Source organism: Lupinus angustifolius, chromosome LG11, assembly GCF_001865875.1.
Source record: "Lupinus angustifolius cultivar Tanjil chromosome LG11, LupAngTanjil_v1.0, whole genome shotgun sequence".
In the NCBI taxonomy this organism is placed as follows: Eukaryota; Viridiplantae; Streptophyta; class Magnoliopsida; order Fabales; family Fabaceae; genus Lupinus; species Lupinus angustifolius.
Window position 1 is genome coordinate 2,029,249 of NC_032019.1, and position 27,400 is coordinate 2,056,648.

A 27,400-nucleotide genomic window follows, 5' to 3' on the forward strand; every position below is an offset into this window, starting at 1 on the left:
ATAGCTGCCAAATTACCTCAGAAACAATCTAAGTAACTCTATGTGCTGATATGAGCTTACATCAGAAAGAATCTACACACTGAACTGTACTTAGATAAACTTCTAATCAATTATATCCATCGCCAACAACTACTTACAGCCACGTCTTGAAGCTACTGCCAGCTCGCAATATCTCAATATATAACCAAATAATCTTCATCTCCAAGAAGGTTCTTCAACACACTCACATTTTGAAGCTACCTTCAGTGTGACTTTTGTGCTGCACAAAACCGTTGCCTAACGGGTAAGAGGATTGTTGTTGAGGTACATCTTTTGTTGTTTTGACAGAAGTAGCTTGCACAAATCAGTGCTTTCGCTGACAGCGCCCATTGATACTTCCAAACAGAGACAGAGAAAGTAGACAAGGGAAGATGCGTGATTTTAGGTTCAGCAAAGAGGAATTTGAATCTAATGAAAAATTGTTGTTTAATCATATTCTTTCTTTCTCCCTTAGCATCTTTCTGAGGGTCTGCCTCTAGGTCAAATCCCCCATTTGTGAATTTTGCTTTTTGCACTATGTATGTGAAATTATGGATATACTAGAATAGCTTCCAAAAGTCATCAATGTGAAGCCCTTACATGCCATCTACAAAACTTTATAAGTACGTTTAGTAACTTCAATATTTATTTTTTTATTTTATTATGGTCAGTTTGGGAATTGAATTTTGGAGGGGAATGGTTACAAGTGTATTTCATAGCTTTCACGCCTTTTTTTCCCCTTATTTTCACTCCAAAATTCAACTATCAAACTAACTCTTAAAAATTAAAATCAGTAGGACAATTCACTATCATTGTTTTTCATCTGAACTAAATTTTTAATGTTACAATTATTTTTTCATCCATCTAATGATATATAAACTAAGAGATTGTCTCAGGAAAACAAAATACACCATTTAATTGACTCAAACACGCCTTATTAGTAGCTACCATTGGCTGGTTGCTCGTGCAAGAATTTATCTTTTAGCAGTTTTGCCTTCCCCTCAATCACAAGTTACCAAAGTCTTAGTTGAAAACAAAAGCAACTTATTGTTTGTTTAACAATGAATTTCCAAGAGTCACACTTGCTAGACATGATTCAGTGAATTCACACACATGCTTTTCATATTTGTAATATAGGTGTGGGACATGAAATATGAGTCTGGAGTTCATATCCACTAAAGAACACTCTCTCCCTCCCCTTAAAAGAAAAGAATAGCTTATGATAGTTGTGCCCAATTATACATATAATTTTTTTCTAAGATAGGGTAATGTGTTAAGATTTCATCTCAAAACCATTTAGCAATAAGAAGAATAGTCCAACATGTATTTAAACCATTCTCCAAATAACGAGGTAGACGATGTAGGATTTACTTTCCAACAAAATATCAACACATATGTGATATACTAAGTTACTAACTATTATTTATCTTCAAACTCTACTACCAATTCCATCACATGTTAGGATTAATATACTATTCCTGAGTTCATGCCGTCCAAGAAAAAGCTAATTGAAAGATGAGTCCAATTTTCCCTGTCAATTTTCCATCATAGAAAGTGTCGTAGGTTTTGCTCTTGAAGCTCCACTTACCCAATTTTCCCTGTACCCAATAGAAGAAGAAAAACAACATTTAATATCCATTTGCTAATTGCTAACTATATTACAATAATTGGATCTAACTTTATTCCAAAAGTTAGTCCATCACATATTAGTCCATAAGGTTATCCAAGTTAATATATATGGTTTTATTCATCACATATTAAACTAATGTATTACTAAACAGAATCCTCAAATCGATAAATGAACATCGGGGAGTTGTCTATTATCATTATCTGCTATGACACTATAGTAGAATAATGAGAATAAAATAATATGTAACAAATTATTAAGAGTGTGAAATCTACATAATATAGTTTGTATAAAGATTTATACACACTCAATATATAATTTATCATTTGTTTATAGTATTTGTTGAAGAGAGTCAACAATGATTAAATATAAATAATAGATAATGTAATGACAGTGTATAAATCTATATACATTTTTTCTCGATTATTAATTATGCCTTATAATATGTTTGATGATCAAGTCCATTGAAATCACCTCAACAATGCCTCGCACACCTGCTTCCTCAATGGTTTCTCGCACAGCTGCCTCCTTTTTTGATTTTATCAAATACACAATAAAAATGTTCCCATTTTTTAATTTGTTTTCTGGATCGGAAGAACAACAAAATTCCTTAACTATTTTCTTCTATTAGCAATGCTGCACATTTTGGGCAAGACAAATACATATTTTCCTAATAACTTAATTCTCCTAATTAAATACTTGAACTTTTCGTTATTGCACTTAAATTTTGATGCTGTCTCTGATAGTCAAATACGTATTTTCATGTTTAGGTACTCTTTGTGGTCTTCATTTTGCTACTCTGTGGCTGGTGTGAAATTCAAATTTGTGTAACATGGGGTAAATTTGTGTAACTCTTTATTCTTGCCTCTTATCCATGATGATAAGAAAGCCCTTTATTATATAGGTGTGATTATGAGATTACTGATTCTGAAGGATTTGGATAATTTACAATTAGTGTATTAAATTATTCTCCTCCTTTATATTCCACTATGTGAGTTTTTTATTCGAGTGCGTGAGACATCCTGATGTATTATATGTGGGTGTGATATTAAACTCTGATAAACTATACAACTGAATCATTTTTACCAAATAATACAATGATCCCAACACATAAATGTAGCGAGACAAAACACACTGATTTATCTTAATTCTTGTGTTTTTTATTTTGTAAGTATTTAGTGTATTTATTTTAATATTTTTCATTCAAATTAATGATAGTGACAAAATTAGTGCCATCTCAAGTAAAGCGACTAAATATTTAAAAAAAAAGGTTAAATCAGCACAACACAAAACGCAAAAATATATTTAAGCAATTTCAGTAATGATGGGTCGTAGCAAATGGGCCACGTAACAAATATGAGTTGTATCAACTGAGATGCCCTGGCCTATAACGCTTTATGATGATCAGTCACAGTCATTCTCACTAATATGTTTTATTAGCAGGAACAACCACATCTTTGTTCCAAAATTAAAGCCTTCCTTTGTTAGTAGGTTGGCATCAGAATCGAGGAACTCTTGTACAAGGTTAAACATGTGTCATGTACTGAATTTTGCCCTTCTCATTACCTCTAATATTTGGAATCTTACAAAGCTGATAAGAACACATTAAACCAATTTTGTGTTTTTCAATAAATTTTAGCTACAAGACACCTACCGAAGCTTGAGTTACAACTGGCATGCAATATGATTCGGTCATCCCAGTACTTTGTATCTCAATCTGAAAATTTCTTTTTCATCAACAAATATTTCATCCACTTTTTCATATTTCATTGTGTCCCAACCTGAAATTGTCATCAATTTAAAAGAAAAAATCATAAAAATATAAAGCAATATTTTATGTTATTTAATGTGATCTGATTGACTTAGTATATAGACAGAATTTTTTTAAGGACATAAGATCCTCCTTCCAAGATCTCCTATGTGGAAGAGGAGAGTACATAAAAATAAAAAATAAAAAAAATAGTAGGATGTAACATTTTTATTTTTTAAATATCTGGATACTTTGGTCATTAAATACAAAAGTAAAGGCAATAAATTGCTTACTTTGGCCATTAAATACAAAAGTAAAGGTAACATCTTTGGCCATTAAAAGTATATTGTACCAAAAAAAGTATAGTGGTTTTTTAAAAGTGTGAAGTTCCAATATCTTAAATACGTACTTCACTAGCTCACTATAAAAACGAGAAAAGCTCAACAACTTATCTATGAAAGAAAGAAAAGAAACTCACTCTGGAGATTCTGTGTATTGAAGATGTCAATGCTCTCAGATTTAATCAACCTTGACTTCTACGACACTACTGAGAAGATCATTGCCGAGTACATATGGTTAGTCTCTTCTTTCTTTCTTTCTTTCTTTCTTTCTTCTCAAACTCTCATAAGCCATGACATTACAATATGGCAATGCATGGCGATATGTTCGAATATGCATCAACTTAATTTGAAGCAGCTCTTTTATGGAATGGTTCCCATAATGGGTTTTATTTATTTTTGTTCATCTCTCATTTCATCCATCACCTTTTCACTCTAGCTATCTTTTTGCTCAGGATCACTCTGATTCCCCGTTTTTGTTTTTATTTTGTTCCTTTTTATTCAGATAAACGTGTTCGCGGTGTCATTTAATAAACCTTCTTAATTCTGCTTGTTTGACCATAAATCTGACAACATTTGATCATGCTAGATTTTTAGTATTTTAATTTTCACGTCCTTGACTTGTTTTTCTGCTCTGCTTTTTCATTTAACTTAACTCTCGTGTTTACCTAAGTATCAATCTTTCTTTTCAGTAAAGAAATTCTAATAACATGATCTAAAGAGATTGTGCCAAAGATCATATAATAATTTTTTCTTCATGGTAGGGTCGGTGGATCTGGTGTGGACATGAGGAGCAAAGCAAGGGTAACTAGTTTTATCATTTTTAACCAAATTTTTATATTAAAAATATCATTTTTCAGACCTATACTTTTAAGAACTCTTTAACAGGGCCCATATTTTATAAGGTTTCTCAATTAAGTCAAAACCATGGAAACTAAGGATATTTTTAATGTTTTTCTTGCTTCTTTTTTATATTCGGCTTGAAAATAAAGCAAAATGTAAATGATTTTGGATATAGACTCTGTCAGGACCGGTTAATGAACCTTCAAAACTTCCCAAGTGGAGCTATGATGGCTCCAGTACTGGTCAGGCTTCAGGAAAAGATAGTGAAGTGATTTTATAGTAAGGCCCTTTTTCATTCCCACTTATCATTTCTTAGTGTAAACTTTTAAATGTGTTTTCATTTGCTAGTAAATTTAGATTGTTACATATTTACTATTTAGTGTTGATTCCATTTGTGTAGTTTTCTTATTAATGTTATGTATCTTCATCAAATGCAAACAGCCCACAAGCAATTTTCAAGGATCCTTTCAGGAAGGGTAACAACATCCTGGTATATTTCTTCATATGAATCATGTCTACAATGTTTTGTTATCTATATTCACTTATTCAGTAGAATCAGTACATGTTTGTTTCTTAAGTTGATGCAGTTAAAGTTAAACTTGTTTCATGATGTAAAACTCTCTTCTTTTTCAATTATAATTGATTGTAGGTTATGTGTGATGCTTACACTCCTGATGGAGAACCCATTCCCACAAACAAGAGACATGCTGCTGCAAAAATATTCAGCCATCCTAATGTTGCTGCTGAAGAACCCTGGTACTTATTGTTGCTTCTTTGATTGAAATTGTTATGAACATTTGCTATGATTTTCTTTTTTGTTACTTGACTAAACATTGCTGTATGATCTTCAAATAGGTTTGGTATTGAGCAGGAATACACCTTGTTGCAGAAAGATATACATTGGCCTATTGGATGGCCTCTTGGTGGTTTTCCTGGACCTCAGGTTAAAAATGACTTTCTTTAATCCTGTGTTTGGGACCTTAATAAAGAAATTATTGATATCATAGCAAATTTTATAGCTTGAAATTTGTTATGAAAGTCATTCATTTATTTATTCAGTATCTGTTCATGATTTGTAAGCATCTTGACAACATAACTTAGCAATGCTAACTAATAATCACATTCGAATATGTGATGAATGACATGACCACATGGCATGAGAAATGTGCAACAAACATTTTTCTATTAAGCTTGTACTCTTATTTGGCTTACATGTCAGTTTTTTTAAGGGGGAGTTATGTTCATTCACTTCTGTTTTGTTTTGTTTTGTTTTGCTATTGGTTTATTCACTACATGTTGTATTCTAATGTTTCCTTCCTCAACAGGGACCATACTATTGTGGTGCTGGTGCTGAAAAGACTTTTGGGCGTGATATTGTGGACTCACACTACAAAGCATGCCTTTATGCTGGCATTAACATTAGTGGCATTAATGCAGAAGTGATGCCCGGCCAGGTAAATTGAAATATTTCTGCTTCTAATATTAGTATTCATCATTCTTTACCCTTATCTTTATAATAAAAATATAACCATTAATTGTTGTCTTTCTTTTTCAATTCCTTGTGATTCAATCCATTATTCATGGTGTATGTAGTGGGAATTTCAAGTTGGTCCATCCGTTGGCATCTCTGCTAGCGATGAGTTGTGGATTGCTCGTTACATTTTGGAGGTAAGCAACATCACATGAGTACTCTTATTGTGTCACCTTACTTATTAGAGAGAAAGATTGTGCATTTTACTCTAAATGCTACAGCTAACATATCTGATCATGTGTTCCTAGAGGGTTACTGAGATTGCTGGAGTGGTACTTTCCCTTGACCCCAAACCAATTCCGGTAAATAATCCCATCCTTATCCAGTTTCAACTTATTTTGTCTTTGTACCATACTTGCACTCCCATGCAAAATTTGAGGCCATTTTTACTGTTAATTTGTTATTGAATTTGGTGTAATATTGATTCCTGCCATTTGGGTTGTGTTTTAATAATTATAACAAGGGTGATTGGAATGGTGCTGGTGCTCACACAAATTACAGGTAATCACGGTTACTTGAAAAAGCTTATTATCTTAGTGTGACAATTTTAAAGTGCTTGATAATGTCACAGTACCAAGTCCATGAGAAGTGATGGTGGCTATGAAGTAATAAAAAGATCAATTGAGAAGTTGGGGAAGAGACACAATGAGCACATTGCTGCATATGGTGAAGGTAACGAACGACGTTTGTCAGGAAGACATGAAACAGCTGACATTAGTACTTTCTTATGGGTAAGCTACAAAGTGGCCTAACTATCTCTTCAATTGTGAGGTTATTTTCATTGAGTAATTATCATTTGTGACACTAGTATGGAAGGGTAAGAAAGGGAAACATCAGGTTGCATGGCTCCCGAGTTTTTCACTTCCCCGATTACCTTTCAAAAACCAATTCGTGACCATATGGTTAGACTCTTAATTTAGTCTCTATGTCTGAGACAAGTTTCTTAGTTTTGTTATTGATTTAACAGGGTGTTGGAAACCGTGGAGCTTCTGTTAGGGTGGGTAGGGACACTGAGAAAGAAGGGAAGGGATATTTTGAGGACAGAAGGCCTGCTTCTAACATGGACCCATATGTGGTCACTTCTATGATTGCAGAGACAACCCTACTCTGGAAACCATGAGCATATTTGGCCACCCAAAAATATCTTATAACCCTTGAAGAATCATTGTTAGTACTTGTGTTTTTTTGTTAGGATTCACCATTTGTTTAGCTTTGCATCCTAGCTATCTCATGTATAAGGTCTTCTTTGTTGGTGGTGCTAACTGCCAAGTATCAAGGCTAGTTTATTGCTTCCTTCGCTACTAAAAAATGTGATGATCCTAAAGTAACTGATTATAAGTATAAGTTTAATTATGAGTATAAGTTTAAGGCTATTTCACACATCTACTAATTATGATTTTAAGTTTAACTTAATGACACTAACAAAACGTTGGTACAACGATGCAAAATTTTGTTAGATGTCTAGACTAAAATATCAAATGTTTGATTCCTGGGAAAAATATTTTATTGGGAAAGACAATCATATATCCCGAAGGAGATTGGTTCCTTATTAATAGATGAAAATATAGGATTGGTAATACGAAAAAAGTTTAATTTAATAATTTTGTAAAATCCTATAATCCAAAAGAAAAATGATATCAATTATAGTTGGATTTGAGTTTGAAGGTTAAAATTCTCCATTTCTTCAACAACATAAAAAGTTGGAATAATTACTATAATAGAATAATTAGATAACCTTAATTGAAGTACACAGCATTTTTATGCTCCGGTGAAGACCTTGAAAGAGAAAAACTGAGAAGAAGGGAAACATAAAAAAAGGGTTTAGGCAAAAAATTAGAAGACACGAGTGGTGAGAGTGTTATGGCCACCACCACCCTGAAACCAAAGCTCTGTTCTCAGCTTCTCCGTTCATCATCTAAGATTATTACCTTCTCCTTCTCCTCATGGTTCAAACCACCACCACCTTCACCTTCACCTTCTTCATCCCATAAACACAAACATAAAAACAAAGATTATGACATTCTCTATACAATCTCTGAAGCTATAATAAATTCTTCTCTCGATTCCTCTCTTAAACGTATTCTCCCATCTCTCACTCCCAATGACGTTATCAACCTTATCAATCTCAACCCACTTTCTCTCTCTCCTTCCTCTCTCTTCTCTTTCTTCAACTGGCTTTCTTCTCATCCTCCTTTTCGCCATTCTCTTCTCTCTTACTCCGCCATGGTCCACCACCTCGCCACTCACCAAATGCTACCTCAAGTTCATTCCTTATTCCTTTTCCTTATCTCTCGAAAAGGTCACAACTCTGCTTCTGATTTATTCTCTTCCATTCTCCAAACTATGCCTACCCAATACCCCATTCACCACTCAAGTCTCCTTTTTGATGCTTTGATTACCGCTTATGCTGATTCTGGGTTTATTTCTGATGCTGTTCATTGTTTTCGATTGGTTAAGAAGCACAATTTCTGTGTCTCGCTTCATGCTTGTTGGTATCTGTTTGATCACATGATGAAGCATAAATCCATTGAGGATTGCTGGGAGTTTTATTTGGAGATTTTGAATTCTGGGTATCCTCCAAAAGTTTATAATTTTAATGTTTTGATGCATAGGTTTTGTAAAGAAGGTGATGTTAAGAATGCACAGTGGGTGTTTGATGAAATTCCCAAGAGGGGTTTGCGTCCTACTGTTGTTAGTTTTAATACTTTGATTAATGGGTACTGTAAATCAGGGAGTTTGGAGGAGGGTTTTAGGTTGAAGAGTGTTATGGAGAGTGTAAGAGTTTTTCCTGATGTTTTCACTTTTAGTACTTTGATCAATGGGTTGTGTAAGGAGGGTAGGGTGGACGAGGCGGATCTTTTGTTCAATGAAATGTGCAACAGAGGCTTGGTCCCCAATGGTGTTACTTTCACCACTCTGATTGATGGGCAGTTGAAAAATGGGAAATTTGATTTAGCCTTGAGGAATTTTCAGATAATGGTGGCTAAAGGCATTAAACCTGACTTGGTTTTGTACAATGCTCTAATTAATGGCCTTTGCAAGGTTGGAAAGTTGAAGGAGGCTAGGAAAGTTATAGATGAGATGTATGCAGGTGGTTTAAAGCCTGACAAGATAACGTTCACTACGCTAATTGATGGGTTTTGCAAGGATGGAAATGTAGAATCAGCGATGGAGATAAAAAAGGGAATGATTGAAAAGGGGATTGAACTTGATGATGTAGCTTTCACTGCGCTTATCTCTGGGCTTTGTAAAGATGGAAGAGTTCATGATGCAGAAAGAATGTTGAGAGATATGTTGAATGCTGGCTTCATACCTGATGATCCAACATATAACATGGTTATTGATGGCTTTTGTAAGAGCGGCGATGTTAAGATGGGATTCAAGTTACTCAAGATGATGCAAAGCGATGGGCATGTACCAGGAGTTGTCACTTACAATGTGCTAATGAATGGGCTATGCAAACAAGGTCAGATGAAAAATGCTAAAATGTTGCTAAATGCAATGCTTAATTTGGGGGTGGTTCCTGATGATATTACATTTAATATTTTACTAGATGGTCATTGCAAGCATGGAAGCTCTGATGATTTTAACATATTTAATAGTGAGAAAGGACTAGTTACAGATTATGCTTCTTATACAGCGCTTGTTAATGAATCAAATAAAGCTTTGAAAGATAGGCTAAAGAGATGATTCGTGCTACAAGTCTTTTCAGCTGAACTGCTATATAACTATATTTGGTGGACTTGGCTTACAGTTAAAAAGCCTGCAGATTCAATCAAAAGCAATGTAATTGCTTTAAGCTAAATCGGTATTCAGCAGAGCTTGACAGACAAAATATGCTCTAGAAGGCTTGAGACAAAAATTAGAGAATGAATGATACTTTCGACCAAAAAATGTCATTACTCTGTATACATTTGAATAGAAATACATACAAGCATGCATGATGAGTGAGTGACTATGTAACGGAACATGTCGGGTCATACTTGGTCCCTACTCGACTCTAAATATTGAACGAGTATAATTTTTGAAACTGAAATCGGTCCTAGCCTCGGTGAAACCTAATCCTATTCGAACCTGATCATGATCGGGTCATATCGAGTGAATGAGTCGGGTTTTGCTCACCTCTACTTGTAGTAAAAGGGTCCAGGTAGAATTGCACATTGATTATGTTGTGATGACTAATTGACTAAACAAGCATAGAATGGGAATTGCCAAAGGCAATATATTGGTGGAGTGTAATAGTGTATATAGGGATGGCGCGGATAATAGTGTGGGCACAATTTCTAGTGTGAATATGGGATGTTCTCATAATCCAGATCTAGTTATTCTTGATAATCCTCCTCTATTTCCCACCCTCTCACCCTGCCTCATGCAATGTCCACGTTAGTTGTGACTTGTCACTTAACTCGATCTCTATTCTTGTTCCATGGCCCCACGTGATTTTATCTTTTTAATATCATTATTTACTCATCAACTTTTCTCAACTACTTTTACACAATTCTCGGTATACAAATTTTTAAAGGATGGTAACTTTTAAGGAGTTGATTCTCTATATGTTTAGTGTATAGAAAATTTTCTATGACAAAAGCAAAACTTATTGTAGCTATATCTAGATTAGGTTCACACTTTATGGAGAGAAAAAAAATCATAATATTCGTTTCATGTTTATGGAAAATAGTTCTCGGGTATCCTAGATAAATGGCAAAAAAATTTCTTTTTATCTTCTTATTGTGATAAATTTAAGCATAACCATCCACTACTTTGTTATGAGAACTAGTCTTTGAACGATTCTCTACTCTATACTTTCTCTTTGTTAATACTTGTATGTGCGTTTGCAGCGCACAAAGAAAAAGCTTTAGTCTCAACTATCCACCCTAAAATGTCGACATCTGATTCCTAATATGAATGAGATATTTCTTTACACTTAAAAGCAAAAAACAACAACTCTATAATTGAGAAAATAACATAAAAGAACATCGACGTAGCAAGCCTTAAAAGCTACTAAAAGAAAGAAAAAAGAGTGTAAAATGTGGAATTTATTTGCCTTTAATAATAAGAATGTAATATTTATGTATTGTGTACGAATTATATAAAAGAAACTAAGTACACTGTTCACCGTTCATTTCTATTATTATTTAAAGTTAACATTAACTAAATATAAATGATAGATAATGTAATGACAATATAAAAATATTTTATACCGAATTAATAATGATGTGAATTGTATGATTGTCGGGAATTATGTGGAAGTGGTTCGTGTCTTCTTCGGCGGTCTCAAAAATGCTGAGCTGTCCTTCTGTCTGAAGCTGGTCCATTTTGAGTGGTCCCACTTCATATCCTAGTAAAATCTATTTGCCACGAGTCTAATTATAACCACCGCTTCTGTTGACTTTGTTCCTACTTCAACTACAATAAAGCAATGTCTTCTGTCCATTCTTGGTAACAATTTTTCTTTTCTTTTCTTCATATATTTTGCATGACGAGGGCGTTGTGGTGAAGCTTTGTTTATAAGTCTATTCTGTTAAAGCTAAGTGAACCCTTTAATCATATCACTCTTATTCAACCCATCAACTATAGACTTCAACATTACTACTCTACAGCTTGGTTTAGTATCTGTCTTGATAAAGATACTTCTTCAAAGTTCCAATTCGTGTGCACTAATAAATAGTAGTAGCTACTTGTCACGATTCAATGCATCTGAAACATATATTATTAAATATATAAATATTGATTATTTATTATGACCCATGAGAATTGTAACCTAAACACTAAACAATCAAGTGGTTCACGGCATATTTTAGTTCCCAGCTACATCAAATTGTTTAGACCCAAGACTTCCAAAATAACAAGCACCAATGAGTATATGTTTACCCGAATGATAAGATTGATAGAAATGTTCTCTCACCATTAAGAATGATTGAAAATTTCAGAATGAAAGAAAGACACTATATCACGCCATATGTATTTATTTCATTTCAAGCTTATCTGAATTGCCATCATAAATAAATTACATAACAATCATAAGATAATAGTATATATACTTCCACTGTTACACAGATTATACACATCACACAAATAGGACATTGGTTGACATGTAATTTTCAAAGAAGCCAGTGGTTCACGACATTCAAAGAAAGAAGGAAAAAAAAAGAGTTTGCATAGTATTATTATTATTATTGTATTGTTGGTGATTGATATTCTCTAATCCTAATATGTACATCAATCTCACTAGGATTATAATATTATACATAACTTAATTATGAGCTTTGACCCATTGTCTTTTGCTAGAACACAAAACACAAACGAAGCCCCACATCAGCGTCGGTCCAAAACGATTGACGTTTACTCTATTCACATAATGGACCTCTTTTTTCTTCATCAATCGTGGACCGTACGATTATAATTTCATCACCTTTCTCATGATTCCCCATATATATATTTTCATCATTTGTACAGTAACAGTAACCACACATCGTAGCTAAATAAACGGGATCTGTCTACACATGATAGTTACATGCACCAGCACCCAGACAATCATTCCTTCCACTCTCTACTAACCTAATCTGCTACACTCAGCTTCACCGAAACCCACTCTATGATTGGCCAAATCAAACTCCACCCACAGATTCTGCTGGTGGAAGTTCCCTATAATGTTACCTGCCGCACCCAATCTTTCAGACCTCCCAATCCCCAAACAGTGGACCCCACCTTCCACGTCAGCAATCATCCTTTCCTTAGGAATCACTATCTCCACGCCTTTCTCGAATTCAAATACCATGTCCCCTAACAACCGTCCGATTTCAATCACATCACCATCAAAACACATATCAGCAACATCACCGTACACGTAATCCTTCTTCAATTTGGGTCCCACCAATCTTACTACCTCCTCCCGCACTCTATCATAAGCCTCATCAACTAGGAAAGTGAATTCGGATCCGGAATCAACCATGGTTTGACCCGACCCACCAGCGTTGGGTTTGAAAACATAGGGTGGGATGTTCAGCTTCTTTCCACCGATTCTTATACCTTGCATTGGAACAGTGTACGCTAATGGGTCTAGGTTAGGCATGCGTTGACTTTGAGTGAAGGTCAACATGTTTACATAACGGAACCGATTTGAAACCGGGTTATTTCCAAGGTAGAATGAACCGGTAGCTGAACCGGGTCGGGGTTGTCGAACCGGGACACAGTATGAGAATTTAGTGATTTTAGCTTGGGAAGGGAAAGACAAGCGACCAAGATTCATTCCCAAAATGCCCCTTGAGTCGCTGGACTCTGTAGCGCAACCGAGGGTGAGGGGAGGGGTAGTTTGGGAAGGGGAGAAGGTTAGTTTTTCTCTGACGAGATTGCCCTCAGCGTAGGTTCCGTCAGCGTAGAAGTAAGAGTAGTGGCAGAGGCGGTTCTGGTCGCAGGTGGTGGGAAGGGTAAAATCGGGAACGCGGGGTTTGCAGAGTGGGTGAGTGCATGGGATGATGGAGAAAGAAGAAGAGAGAGAAGGGTCAAACGACGTCGTAGGAGGTGTTTTTTTAGGAGCTTTGTTATGGCACTGAATCCAAGAGAGTTGGCTTCCTGTGTCCAAAACCATTTGTTGAATTTGTGGAGGAGTCCCAATGGGAAGAGAAACGATAAGAGCCATTGAATACTTGAAACTGGATTTCAGGTTGAAAGAAGATAATGATGTTGATGATAACAAGGTTTTGAGTTTTGGGTTGGTTTTGGAATTTGAAAGTGTTGTTGTTGAGAGAGGGAAAGAGAGTGAGAATGAGTTATTCTTATGGTTGATTGTAGCAGAGAAAGAGACATAGCAGGAATTGAATAAGAAGAAAAAGAAGAGAGCCATGCAGAGTGAAACAGAGGAAAACAGAGCCATTGCAAATAGTGTGTGAGTGAGTGAGTGAGTGAGTGAATGAGTGTTAAGGTATATTTATATAGAGCACAGAAGAAAGGGTGGATTTAAAAAAGGAATGGTGAAATCAAAGGTGAAGTGCAAAAAGAGGACGCGTTAACGTTTGTTGAGTAGGTGCATCTTATAATTTGTTTAGCAAAAACAGACTAGTCTTGCTTCATACCCAATTAAATTTGGACTAATCTATAATTCGCTTTCTCCTTCTCTGGCCAACCCTTTTTGAATATGGGAGATATGTTCATTCACTCAATTCACAATGCGTAATGAATTGAATTTTCTTTCATTTATGTGATGGGTGTTTGTCCAATATCTGTGACTAAGATAGTTCTTTGTTACACTATTACACTTGTTAATCAATGATATATTGACATGACTTGTAAACTCTTATTTTTGTATAGTCCAAAAAAACTCAAAATATTTTTCAAAAAATAAATAAATAAATAATATTAAATAGGAAAGTCAAATCAATGATGCTAAAGTTCCTAAGTCTAAGTGAAAATTCAAAAATAATAAAAATAAACATGTCATGTTAAGGTTCTTACATCTAAGTGATTACGTTAATCAAAATTTAAATCTAAAGTGATTTTATTTTATTTATTTTAGTATTTTCGAAATTATGATATTAAATTAATAAAAAATAATTAAAACTATTTTTATGGCTTTTTATAATTATTTTCGAATTTATTAAAATACATAAATAAAATATGCTTTAGAACCTTACATTTTATTTTCAGAAAAACAAAAATAAAAATAAAGTCAAGTAGTCGAATCTGCTACATGAGATTAAACTCCTAAAAGTGTGTTGAATTTGAAATTAAAGATGAAATGATTAACTTAATCGTATGGTTTAGTTTAATAATATTACTAAAAAAGATCCAAGAAAGTAATTCCAAAAAAAGATATACTGAATACACTAGAAACACTCCAAAAACGCAGAAGAAGATCTAGTGTGGGTGAGAGTACCATTGCATCGTACTCCCGTTTTGTGATTCAATGTTTACTTTCTTCATCTCCATGTTGACTTTAGATGAACCAATCAAACAACGAAACATGGTCTGGTTTTATTGTACCCTGCCACACCTAATCACTGCTCCAATGTAAGTGTGAGGTCACGTAAGAACGAGAGCATGGTTGAACCCATGCAGCCTTTCCTTTAGCGAACCATACTGCACTACATGTCCAGGTTCTTCAAGTCTTCAAGTGCTCACCCAACCGTGTTCTGCCATATTTCAAACAGCAACACAGGAACTCCAACTCTAATAGTGCAATTTCTACATCAAAGTGCAATCAAATATCACTTTTTTAATTCTTTTAGTTTTCCTTTTATTATTTTAACAATAATACATGTGTAATAAATAAAAGTCATTATTTTTTGTAATAATTTCATTAGTCATGTTTTACACTAATTAATATTAATAGTAACCAATTAATATTATAATGATTTATGGAATAAGTAACTAACAATAATTAAGACAACCTCTTTAGCATAACTAATAATCAACAATTTCTTTGAATTTTTAGCAATTAATTGGGTTTCTTTATTTTCTGTAATTAATTAAAAATTATCAATAATAAAAATAATCAGAACATTTTACTATGACAAAAATAATTACTAAAATTACATGAAGATTTTTATAATGAAATTATTTTGGAAATTAATCAAAGATGGAGAGACGGTCTCCTTGGAGACTTCTTTCTTCTCAACTCATCTTCGAAATGTGACGTTACGCCGTTTCTTTTCACTCGATTAATTCCCAAAATCAATAAAAATATATATCATTTTTAATTAAATTAACAATTAATTAAAACATTTTTGATAAATACACAAAAAATAAACATTTCATTAATAAAATTTGTCAACCACATAAATGATGGAGGGATGATCGCCCTGTGGGTCTCTTTCCTCTCAACTCATCCTTCACATAGTCACGCTACATCATTTTTGTCTTTAATTAAAATACTCAACCAACAAATGTTTTTTTACTAAAGAACTATGTAGCCTTGATTCTCTATTTAAAAGAGGTATACGTAGGATCAAAATTCATCTTGTCAGACACAAAAATAAAAATAAATAAATTTGCTCATTTTAATAATTAATTAAATAACCAAATTAAATTTGAAAAATATTAAAGACATATAATTTAATGAAGGGTAGGGTGTTAATACCTTCCCTACCATGTAATCATTTCTCGAATATGGATATAAAAATTCCAAAGCCTAATGTATTTGGATTTACAAAAATTTATATTTTCAACCATAAAATATAGTGGTAAATCTAATAAAGTTGTGCGCTTGAAATATGGAGGTGCACCAACAAAATAACCCAAAAATGATTGAATGCTTGTGTAATGATGATATGGTGAAGAAACTTTGACTAACACAGTAAAATTCAAAACCATGTCAAAAATGATGGGACAGAGTCATAGAACCATGAAATTACTCACTTTATATGCATGACAAGTTACTACGTCTCTAATTTGATTGGAAGATGCTATACAAATCTAAGATTCCTTGTTTTCCATTTTTGCCTTCTCAATCATTAACTATTGACCTAAGAGTAATCATTTTTAAAAAAAACTAATATAATGTTCACGAGACAAAAATCACATTATTTTAGATATTATCAAATTATTTGGTAAAGTTTCTTACATGTACAATTAATAATAAAAAAAACTAACAATTTTCTTGTCATAAGATAAAGTATTAAACATTATTTGGAAGTATATAAACCCGACCAATTAAGGGCATCCCTTGCATGGCTGGATTATATGAAATAAATATATGAAGATAACGATATCATGCCTTAAAAAGAAACATTTAAAATCATCTTTCTAATATTTTACTTTATATATGTTTTGAACATAACTTCAAACTCATTTTTATTTTGTCCTGTTAGCTAACCTAATGGAGTTTATGTGGAGAAGGTAGTGACCGATACTAAAATAATGATCAAAGTTGTAACTTTATAAGCTTAATAAGAGTAGAGATATTTTGTCTCATATGAATGATATTAAACAAAAGAATAATATTGACAAATGTTTAAAATTTTAATTAATATAATAATAACATATTTTTATTAATACGAGATAACGTATAAGATATAATCTAGATGTAGGTACTACTTGGTTTGGAGCAGTGAGATGTTGTAGTCATTGGTCAACCACTCAACCCCAGCTGGTTCCCAGTTCGTAAGTAGGAGCAGACTGCCACCATCTACTACTATATTTTGGTAACTGATTTTGATATTCATAACTCTATTCACACTTCAATTAAATCCGAACAAATTTCGTTTGTTTCTACATGATTTTTGTGGATAATAATATTTACTAAAACTGCATATTTTCTCTGTTTATAGCTACTTAAATATTGTCAAATTACTTAGCGTTTAACCATGTATAGGATTAATACTTTTTCTTTTAACGATATATATTAATACTTATGTAAATATAATTTCACGGTGATGCATAAATAAACTACCTACATCTAATTTAATTAAAACTAATATGTAAACTCAAATTATTTTAGAACAATAATACTTGCCCTCTAATGGAAAGCTACTTCTCTAGTTGTCTTCAACTAAGATAAGGATGACGTAAGTTGGTTGTACCAGCAATGATATCTATAACCCATTTCAATATTTAAGTTAAAGCTTAACTTATAGACTAATATAAAGGAATTAGATGCGTACTTGAATGAAGCTTAACCCAAATTTTTACCACGGGGTTGCGGTTTGGAAGGGAAGAGATCAGCTGTTTCAAACGTATCTCAAAGTCTGTCTCAAACCAATTATAGTAAAACAAAAATAAATAAAATTATAAATATTTAAATTGGTTTGAGACAGACTTTGGGACATGATGACAACATATCCTTATCAATTTGGAAGATGCTGACCGTGCTCAACCATTGGTTGGTCATATATGGAGGTTTGATCAAAATAATGACAACTTTAAGGTAAGAATATAAATAAAAACAAGTACTTTATTATAAATTATAAAAAAAAGTTAATTATAATAGCAAGTCAATTACAGTAAACATATCCATGCTCAGTAGTTGACTAGAGTAAGCATGTTAATGTAAAGAAACCAAGCATTCTTATGCAATTCATTGGATTCGGTTTTATCTAGAGAAATTCTATCTTTGAAATAATAATGAGTATAAAATAAAAGTCTCACAACAAGTTGACGCAGTGGTGACTGGTGAGACACTCTCAAGTCTCAAGTTTAGGGTACAATCAAAGTTTCATCCCCAGAGAAAACACTACTTGGCAGAGGAGGCCCAACTATGTCCAAAGAATTAGTCTTTTACTGTAATAATAAGATAAGAAGCGTGAGATACCTGGTAAAGAAATTTTAAGTTGCCATTTAGTTTTTTAAAAGAATTTTTAATATGTGTAGATATAAAAACTAATAGACCAACGTACATTGGTTTAAGTGGTACATACTTGATTCTCCTCAAGTAAGGTTTCAGGTTCGAGTCTTGTGGATAAAAAAATATCTACTGGGAGAGTTAGTTCCACATACATGTGGATGTTTCCGGATCAAATATGATTACATCCAAGTCCGAGAATAACTGGGGAAAAAAACTAATAGATATAGAAATAACTTTATCTGTTATGTGAGAAGAAGTAGTTTTAAGGTTCACATTATAATGATATAACCTTATCTATCTAAATTTAGTACATAAAATATAATTAATATAAAAATAAATATGTTACGAAATTTAAAATATTTGTATAATAAAGTAATATTTGCATTTAATTGGTATTTGACAACAGTTGAAGCATGAATGAAATAATATTTTCACCTGTTGAATTATTAGTTCGTTTTTCTGAACCTGGCAAGTCACATACTCACACTACAAGATTAAACAATCACGTATAACATTGTCTTGTTAGAGACAGGAAGAAACCATAACACTGAGAAAATCCATTTAAAGAATTACATGAAGAACCATATAATATAAATAGATTTAGCATTATAAAAATTTCAACGCCTTGTCTCATATACTTGAATTTGTTGCAAGAACACCAACTCTTTCGGCGAATTAAATTTATTCCTTCAATCAAGTTTTTTTTATTGAATTGTGTAAAGTGCACTGAACAGACACTGGATATTGTGTATTGTTTCTAGGGGGAATGTTTGTCATCATACATATTACATATGTATTTGTTTTATACTTATATATATATATATATATATATATCTTATATATATATATATATATCACAAACATCACAAACGGAATAAACAGAATATCAGACAACTTATGTTGGATCTCTCATCCGCAACAATCTAAATAAATAAGAAAAATCACGGGTCACATAACTCATTAAGTTTATGAGGAATTAGATCAAACAAAATATTGATAACCATGTTATATATATTACACACATGATACATTTCAGCATGAATTGGTATGGACAAATAATTATTGTCCTGTATTAAAGAAGGCAACATATTAAATGATAGTATAATGTCATTTCTACACAGTAGTTTTGTTTGGACTTTTCATTCATTTCCCTCTCTTATCTTTTTTTTTGCACAGCTCATTTCCCTCTCTTATCTAATAAGACTTTCAATCATGTATCCACACTTTTTATTGAACAATCATCATTTTACATGAAATGTGAATAGAGAAATAGAAATGATGATAACCTTACTCTTGCTTCAATTCCAAAAAAACTTGAATGAAATATGTTTGCATACCATCTTTCATAGAGTAGAAGGAACCATATAAATTTTATAAGAGTAATTTGTTGCATGTGAATTTTTTTTTAAACAAGGAAGAGACTCAATAATTCTCAAGTTATTTCAAAGAATGATTAAAATACTCTCTATATTCTCTTTTATAAATAAATTTAATTAACATTATACATATTAAGATAAAATTAGTTAAAATACAAATTAATTTTTTTGATTTAATAAAAATGTACAAATAATTTTAATTATCATTCAAAACATCTGACATTTGAAAAATTATTTCAATTATAAGTGGTATTAGAAACTGTGATGTTAATCAAGTTTACTTATATTTAAAACCAAAACATTTTTGATATTTTTTCTTATAAGTAATACCATATTATATTAACTTTAGGGTCACTTTGAGAGTTGAATTTTGAAGGGGAAGGAAGATAAATAAAAAACTTGAGAATCATAAAATACGCTTATGAGATTACTTCCAAACCTTCTATTTCTCTCCAAATTCAACTCACAAACAAAGTCTTAGGGTCCTTACTCATTATTGGTTAAATATAACCTTAAGGAAGATGTAACAACTCCCCCTTCCATTAAATTCACGTGTAAAAAAAAGAAAGAAAAGCAACCTATAAGAAATCCAACTCTGCACCAGGGAAAAGGTTCTCTAGTAATACTACTTATACAAACCAAAGTCAAGTTCAGCTTCTTTTAACACAGCAGTTACTCTACTGTTAAACTCTGGTTCCTTTTCCTTTATATCAACTTGTGGACTCATGCTCATCCACCTTAGTAAAAAGAAAGGACTAGCTGATGTTTTTTTATAGAAAAATAACTATTTCACCAAAAATTAGTGTCCTAATATACGAGACTCCTAATTAGAGAGATTTGAGAATAATATATATACAATTTTACCTCTGCAAATGAAGATAATGTTTATAGGATTTGAATTCTAACCTACAAGTCAATAAGTGACAAACATTTAGGCTCACCCTCTAAAAGGGTTGTATCATTATTATCTCACAAAGTAAAATTATCTACTTAAATAGTTTGTGGTAGTGGAGCCTAAAAAAGTCCAACATCATCTAAATGAATTTTATGTTCAAGGGAAGGATACTCATTCAATGATCATATGACAGTTAAATGTATATATCACATTACAGAACATACTGATTTCAAGAGAGTGATGATCAACCCTTAGCCAATATTTACTTTGACCGGGAGCCTCCAACCACGAGGGAGTTCCATCGTTACGTAGGTATGAAAAGAGTGAAGAGTCACAAGTAAGACACTTGAACCAAAACCTTAAGGCATTAATTCTATGGGCCTTTCCTTCTTATAAACTCTTTCACCCCTCCCCGCATATCCAATATGGGACTTCACACTTGAATAAACCCAACATTTTTTTGATAACAACCTCTTATGGTTGACAACAATTACAAATTTACAACATGTTGATTTTGAGAAGTATTATTGAAAAGAGTAAAAAGCATGGACTTTATGTTTATCAAAATGCAATCTTTTAAGCTATCACAACATAGGAGGCCATGGGTAGTCAAAATATCAGCATATATTCCCAACACATCATCCTATTAAAATACATGTTTATGTAAATAAACTAAAAACCTATAGGCTAACATAATTAATCCATAGGCTTATACGTTTAGTTGAAGGCTGATAAACTAAGTTATTGAATTTAATTTTTTTTGACAAGATTAACAAATAAGTGTAAAATTACATAAGTTGATAGCCCATAAGTTATATCAAGTTGTTTATCAAAACTATGTATAGTTACTAGCTAGTAGTTGGGTGGAAACTATTAACTCCATCATGTGTTGAATGTCTCAAGATTTGAGATTTTAAACATGATGAAAAATGAAAAACATGTTATAAAATCACAAGTTTTATTGAATTTTTTTAATGACATGTGATATTGTTATCGTTATTAGTATGTATTTTTAGTTCAATAAATTTATTCTTATAAGTTAATACAAACATAAATAAAGCTTACATACATATGAAATAAGAAATTTTAAAATAGAATATATAAACTTTATTATCGGTGATAATAATAGATTAATTTTAGAAATATCATTTAAGGTGAAAATATAAATTATTAATAGAGATAAAATATGGCAAGGCAAAATTATGATGTCTAATTATTAATCCTTTTATTATAATAGTAAGCATTGATATATTTATTTTTGAATTGGATATATTTTTTGGTTTCCCACAAGTATTCTTACACTAGAGATAATCATGTCCGAATTGAGAATATCCACCGGTATGTGGGGCTAACTCTCTCATTACTATTTTTTTTATTTACAAGACTCGATTTTGAATTGGATATATGATATTATTATTTACTCTTGAATCAGTGAACTCCAACATTAGTTGATTTGATAAGGGATGGAAGGTAGGAGTAGGGTGAGCAAAACCCGGTCCGATTGTAGATTCGTCTTAACCCGATGACTTAGGGATGAGTCTGAACCGTCCAAATAAATAAAAAAAAGCATACCCGATTAAAATTGACAGACCCGTCCTATGTCTGGGTCATCCAATCTGTCCTTTATAGTTATATATCAAGAATAGTTGTACATATCAATACCCATTATATTCAACACACATAACTCAAATACTTATAAGTTCACACAATATATTCACACCACTTATCATATGATCATTATTTCTTACCATTTTTTTCATTGTTTAACTCAAATATTTATTGCCTCTAATTGCCAATGCCCAGTAGCCTTTAATATATTCTATAATTTTCAGTCACTTGATTGTGATAGTTTTTAGTTTGAAGGACGCAATTTACGGTTTGTAATTTATATACTAATCTATGCGAGATGCATGTTTTAGACGAGTTTATATGTAGATTGTGATAATTTTGTTTGTGCATACTTAAATATTTGAGCAAAAATCTATGTTTGTTATTTGTCCTTTTCCAACCTGGACCAGTCTCTATCTTGATTCATCTTATTTTGGAACATCCCATCCTAATTAGGAACATGTTTAACTTTAAAAATTAATCCGATCAATACTTAAGAACAGGTGGGGGACATATTTAACGCGTATCAATCCGTCATATTTCCCTCTAGGTGGGACACTCATTGTTCTCTCTACAACTTTCTATTTTCTAAGTCAATTATACTTGACAAATAAATCATCAACAATGATGCTTATAATTTAAACAAAGCAATACACTAATAATTGACAACCAATTTGATTTGAGTATAATGCAATAAGTGTATCATTATATTAATTGTGTTTAAAAGTCAATGATGTTTAAAAAAATTATTACACCATCATATATATATATATATATATAATTTTTCTTCTTCTTATTATTATTTTATTTTGCCCTAATGGTTATTTTTTAGGACCCAATCGAATTTAACCAATGTTTTTCTTAAGTTCAATTGGTATTTGGGTTTTCCTTCCCGGGTCTGATTCTTCTTTGATTGTGTTACGGTCTGGGTCCATAACTATCGACTCGGGTTGGTTGCAATTCACGAACCCCTTTCGTTTTCCACACACACTATAGATCAATTCAACAAATTTTCTGGGTATCATTATTAACTCTACAATTTCCTCTTTCCCTCTATTGTTTCACTTAACGCTACCCTTTTCTCCCGAAGAAGAACGTGAAAATGGACGCTCAAGCTAAGAAAAAGGCGTTTCGTGCTAAATTGAATGCCCAGAAGAAGGAAAAACGCATTGAATCTCCCCTTGTTAGGTTCGTTCTCTTCAATTTGCTTAGCCCCTTTCAATTTTGCATACAGAGCTGTTAATTTCATACCCATTATTTTGATTACTTTTCGTTTTATGCATATTTCGCAACTATGTTTGAGTTTGTAACAGTGATAAATACCCACTGTTATGATTTGCATCCCATTATAATTTATTGTTTCTTACTTGGGTCGGAAAAAAATTATACCTTTTCAATATGATTTGTTTGTATATTGTTATTATTATTATCTTTAAATGTAAATGCTGGCAACTATGTTTGAGTTTTCAACAATGTAAATAATCACATCTACTCCTGTTACATTTTGCTTCTCGTTATAGCTACTTATATCCTTGTTTGTATAACCCCATTTCCTGAGTCAACTGAAAAGCTTTCTTTTTCAAGATGATTTGTTTGCATGTTTTTTCATTTTTTATTTGATCTTTCTGTCATTTTGTGCATACACGTATACAGGTACAATGAAGTTGATCAGCCTGTTTGCCGGGTTTGCGATGTTGTTCTTAAGTCTGAGTCTCTGTGGGATGCACACCAAGTTTCTCGTAAGCATCGTGAGGTGATGATTATAATCATGTTCATCTTATACATGTGTGGTTTACACATTTAAACATCTGTTGATGGTCTTTTTGTATTTTTTTCCTAGACTCTCTTTGCTTGTGTTTAGACTTTGAGATTTGAATAGTCTTATATTTTGGGAGCACAGAGGAGGATGCCTTATAATGGTTTCTTAAACAGCCCCATTTCTCCCACCCCAAGATGAGCTTAATGGAATTGGTCTGATAGGGTGGTTGTTTTGTGCAGGCAATAAGTAATCTTAAAGCTAATGCAGCTGGATTAACTCAGGATAGCAAGGCTAAGCCTGTTACTGATGCTAACTTTCCCAAGGTTAAACCTGGACAGCCCGCAGAATCAAGGTCCAAAAAGCCCGAAATTTCACAAGAAATGCCTAGACCTCAGTCTTCATCGGTGCTTCCACCAAATTTTTTTGATAACAATGACACGAGAAAGACAACATCTGGTGAGTATTTTGTTTCGAAAAATGAAGTTTACATTTATATACTCTCAGCCTTGCACATTCAAACATTCAAAGTTGGACCTCACAAGAATAGATAGTGTAATCTGTTCACAAGTTTTAGGTTTGTAGGTTATATAGGGCTTTTCTATGATATGTGTGTTATGTGTGGAGTTTGGTGCTGCTTATTCAACAGTGGCCACCGGTACTTACATTGTTTTTGCTGCTATTCCTTTATAGAATTCATTGTTAGGCCATTTCGGCGAATGCTGGGTAGTGGGTATGCCCTAGGTCCTTGTTTTAATTTCCAGCTTAAGTGGTTTTACTAGTTTACAGACTAAATTTGTATGGCATTGTGGAATTAGTGCTACTATTTGGTGCACTTGGCTTAACAACTGCGATTATATTAGTGAATGCTGATTAGTTTCTATTTGGTGTGAAACACACGGTGTTCTTATAAGAGGGTTTCCTTGGGGCCTGTTTGCTAGGTTTTTGAAGGGCGAAAGGAAAGGCTTGAGAGCCATGAAATACACTTATTAGATGGCTCTCAAACTTCCCTCGGCCTTCTTGACCCTAAAAAAATCAACGCGCAAACAAACCTATCATTGACGAAGAAGGATTGGACAGCTTTGTCAATTAATATTTTCTCATTTTCCTTGTATTATTTCCTCCTTTTTCACTATAGAGGATCCTCTTATCCTTCAGTTCAATTTAATTTTCTTCTCTTTATCGTAACGAATTTGTTCCTTCGTATGCAAATAATAATTGTTATTGTTAAGAGCAAGACATCTGTTTGGAATTCAAGAAGACTTTGATGTCTTAGTCATTAATCCAAGACAATTGTAGTATTATACACTAAATTTGGTAATATCCTGCTTGGAAATGGGTGCGACAACTTTGGATGCTTTCCTTTGTTGTGCCAAATTTTTATTTTGATAGATTACTAAAATAATCATCAGCTTCATAGTAGTAGATAAACCACGTACTTGGGTCTAGGAAGTGGTTTGGTGGGTTACATGTCAGTGGGAGGAGCATGCTTTTGTGTGTAATTTACTTTTTGTTTCCTTAACATATTTGCTCCCAGGAAAGGATTCTTCCAATTCAGTGGATTTAGGTAGAAAAGTGGGTACTTCTGCTCAAAGTCAGGTGGCGAACTTGGAAAATGAGAAAGGTCGTTCTCATGGCAATAATGTTGCCGGGTCAAAGCTTAGCCAAGCCACATCAGAGACTAGGCAGACATCACCCAAGACTACTGATGCAGAGATTAACCAAGCAAAAGGGGCTCTGCCCGAAGGCTTTTTTGATAATAAGGAAGCTGATTTGCGTGCACGTGGCATAAAGCTTGTTAAGCCAGATGTCAAGTAAGTTCCCACTTTATTTTCTCTGTACTTCTGTATCAACAGTTCAACGCCAGTACATCTAGCAGTCATGAATTTGGTTTGAATGGAAGTAAAGACAACATAAATATCAAACTGTTTTGTGCCAAAAAATATTAACCACGATGAATAAAAAGGTTGTCATTGAAATTCTCATTAGTTTTTTTTCATATCATTTTATCAAACCAGAGTTAGAGTTTTGAGTACTTTAAAAGAGAATGGAGAGAAAACTAATTCATAAAATCAGATGATATTTTTATCAATCTTGTTTCAAAATCACATTTAGTCTTGCTGTTATAACCACATTCTATAAATGGCCTTCCTCGGTTTCTTCTTATTCTTTTTAGTAAGATGAATAAAGGTATTATGGAAGGGTTCATCTTATTGCAGGTTATTTAGATTGTTAGTGCATTATTGTGAACTCCCTTGTATGGTTCTGTGAGAACCTTTGTTGTGTTCATTTCTATGGAAAAAATTCAGTATTCATTAAATAGATTGAAACATGGAATGATATTGATTTCCTTTAAATCCTCTATTAGAGACGAGTACAAAGAATTCGAGAAGTTGATTCAAGAAGACTTGAAGGAGGTGGATAACCGGTTGGAAGAAGATGAGGTGATTATCATTATTCCATTCTGCTATATGCACTACAAACTTGAGATATGATCTAATGTTTATCTTAATGAGCAGATTGATGCTGCTGAAATGATTGAAGAAGCTGAATCTGTAGAGCAAAAGTATGTTCAACTGTCTTATACTTCAATGATTTTTTCTCGTCGATTCTTTTATCACGCCTTTGCTAAAACTACTTATGCAACCACTTCTTGGTGTCTGTTTTATGCCTCTACAGGATCTTAAGGGAGAAAGTGGAAATGTTGAAGAGAAAGAGATTGGAGCTTAAGGCTGCTAGAGCTGCAAAGCGTAGTAAATCTTCTCCAGAGGAGGTTGTAACCAAGGCCTCTGGGCATGAAGACTCATCGAGTGATGATGAAAGTGGTGAGAATTTTGCTGTGGATTGGAGAGCACAACACTTGTGAATGCTTGCTTAATGTTGCTATACCTTGAATTCCAAAACCTGGAATATATTATGTACATTGATACTCATTTTGTATGTGCAACAGTTTTGTTTGTCGTCTTGTCTTATTATGGCCATAAAAAATGGAATCAAAAACCAAAAAAACAAATTTACTTAAGGAGAGATGAATCCAATTAGTTGAACACTTTCATTGGAAGCCATGTCTAAAGGAGGTTAAACCATAGCACTCGCTCAACTTGAACTTTGGGTCATCATCAAATCAAATTTGGTCAAGTTCTTTTACGAGTGTAAAGATTTATACACATGTATTTCATCATTGACCATTCATTTGAATTAATTTTTTTTTTGAAAAATCAACAATAATTAATCAACAAATACTTTTTTTAATTTGAATTATTTTTTGATAATTTTTTATCCCAAGTGTGTTAATCCTCAACCTGATTTGAGACTAATAATTGTTTTAAATTATGACTTTATGTTTTAACTTTAATATCAAAGCTTATGTTGTCAATTTAT

General features: G+C 32.9%; 4 protein-coding genes across 6 annotated transcripts; 3 read left to right on the forward strand and 1 right to left on the reverse strand.

Moving 5' to 3' along the window:
• On the forward strand, positions 3,831–7,383 carry LOC109359153 (glutamine synthetase nodule isozyme-like). Its single transcript, XM_019603710.1, has 12 exons — positions 3,831–3,970; positions 4,498–4,537; positions 4,752–4,855; positions 5,018–5,066; positions 5,226–5,332; positions 5,432–5,519; positions 5,902–6,030; positions 6,170–6,244; positions 6,356–6,409; positions 6,571–6,608; positions 6,679–6,838; positions 7,075–7,383. The coding sequence occupies exons 1-12, from the start codon at positions 3,897–3,899 to the stop codon at positions 7,225–7,227; spliced, it is 1,071 nt and encodes a 356-aa protein (XP_019459255.1). The 5' UTR covers positions 3,831–3,896; the 3' UTR covers positions 7,228–7,383.
• LOC109359257 (putative pentatricopeptide repeat-containing protein At1g09680) lies at positions 7,881–9,979 on the forward strand. The gene has a single exon (XM_019603851.1). It carries the CDS (start codon positions 7,968–7,970, stop codon positions 9,795–9,797), a length of 1,830 nt encoding a protein of 609 aa, XP_019459396.1. The 5' UTR covers positions 7,881–7,967; the 3' UTR covers positions 9,798–9,979.
• On the reverse strand, positions 12,180–14,022 carry LOC109361104 (aspartic proteinase PCS1-like). Its single transcript, XM_019606424.1, has one exon. It carries the CDS (start codon positions 13,978–13,980, stop codon positions 12,661–12,663), a length of 1,320 nt encoding a protein of 439 aa, XP_019461969.1. The 5' UTR covers positions 13,981–14,022; the 3' UTR covers positions 12,180–12,660.
• LOC109361299 (zinc finger protein 830) lies at positions 23,154–27,032 on the forward strand. Of its 3 annotated transcripts, none has more exons than XM_019606731.1 (8): positions 23,154–23,212; positions 23,354–23,451; positions 23,917–24,016; positions 24,262–24,478; positions 25,557–25,833; positions 26,388–26,463; positions 26,539–26,585; positions 26,699–27,032. In XM_019606731.1, the coding sequence occupies exons 2-8, from the start codon at positions 23,366–23,368 to the stop codon at positions 26,883–26,885; spliced, it is 990 nt and encodes a 329-aa protein (XP_019462276.1). In that variant the 5' UTR covers positions 23,154–23,212; positions 23,354–23,365; the 3' UTR covers positions 26,886–27,032. The 3 variants fall into 3 exon arrangements, with proteins under 3 accessions (XP_019462276.1, XP_019462275.1, XP_019462278.1); XM_019606730.1 differs by having other exon boundaries at positions 23,173–23,281; XM_019606733.1 differs by lacking the exon at positions 23,154–23,212 and having other exon boundaries at positions 23,293–23,451; positions 25,557–25,614; positions 25,651–25,833.

What these genes read in the sequence shown, in the direction of transcription:
- LOC109359153 (XM_019603710.1), top strand. Translation starts at nt 3,897, where the DNA reads ATGTCAATGCTCTCAGATTTAATCAACCTTGACTTCTACGACACTACT. An exon ending in GTGGTTTTCCTGGACCTCAG is followed by an intron (nt 5,520 to 5,901) that starts GTTAAAAATGAC and finishes CTTCCTCAACAG; the next exon opens with GGACCATACTATTGTGGTGC. An exon ending in CAGAAGTGATGCCCGGCCAG is followed by an intron (nt 6,031 to 6,169) that starts GTAAATTGAAAT and finishes TGGTGTATGTAG; the next exon opens with TGGGAATTTCAAGTTGGTCC.
- LOC109361299 (XM_019606731.1), top strand. Translation starts at nt 23,366, where the DNA reads ATGGACGCTCAAGCTAAGAAAAAGGCGTTTCGTGCTAAATTGAATGCC. An exon ending in CACGAGAAAGACAACATCTG is followed by an intron (nt 24,479 to 25,556) that starts GTGAGTATTTTG and finishes ATTTGCTCCCAG; the next exon opens with GAAAGGATTCTTCCAATTCA. An exon ending in GCTGAATCTGTAGAGCAAAA is followed by an intron (nt 26,586 to 26,698) that starts GTATGTTCAACT and finishes ATGCCTCTACAG; the next exon opens with GATCTTAAGGGAGAAAGTGG.
- LOC109361104 (XM_019606424.1), bottom strand. Translation starts at nt 13,980, where the DNA reads ATGGCTCTGTTTTCCTCTGTTTCACTCTGCATGGCTCTCTTCTTTTTC.
- LOC109359257 (XM_019603851.1), top strand. Translation starts at nt 7,968, where the DNA reads ATGGCCACCACCACCCTGAAACCAAAGCTCTGTTCTCAGCTTCTCCGT.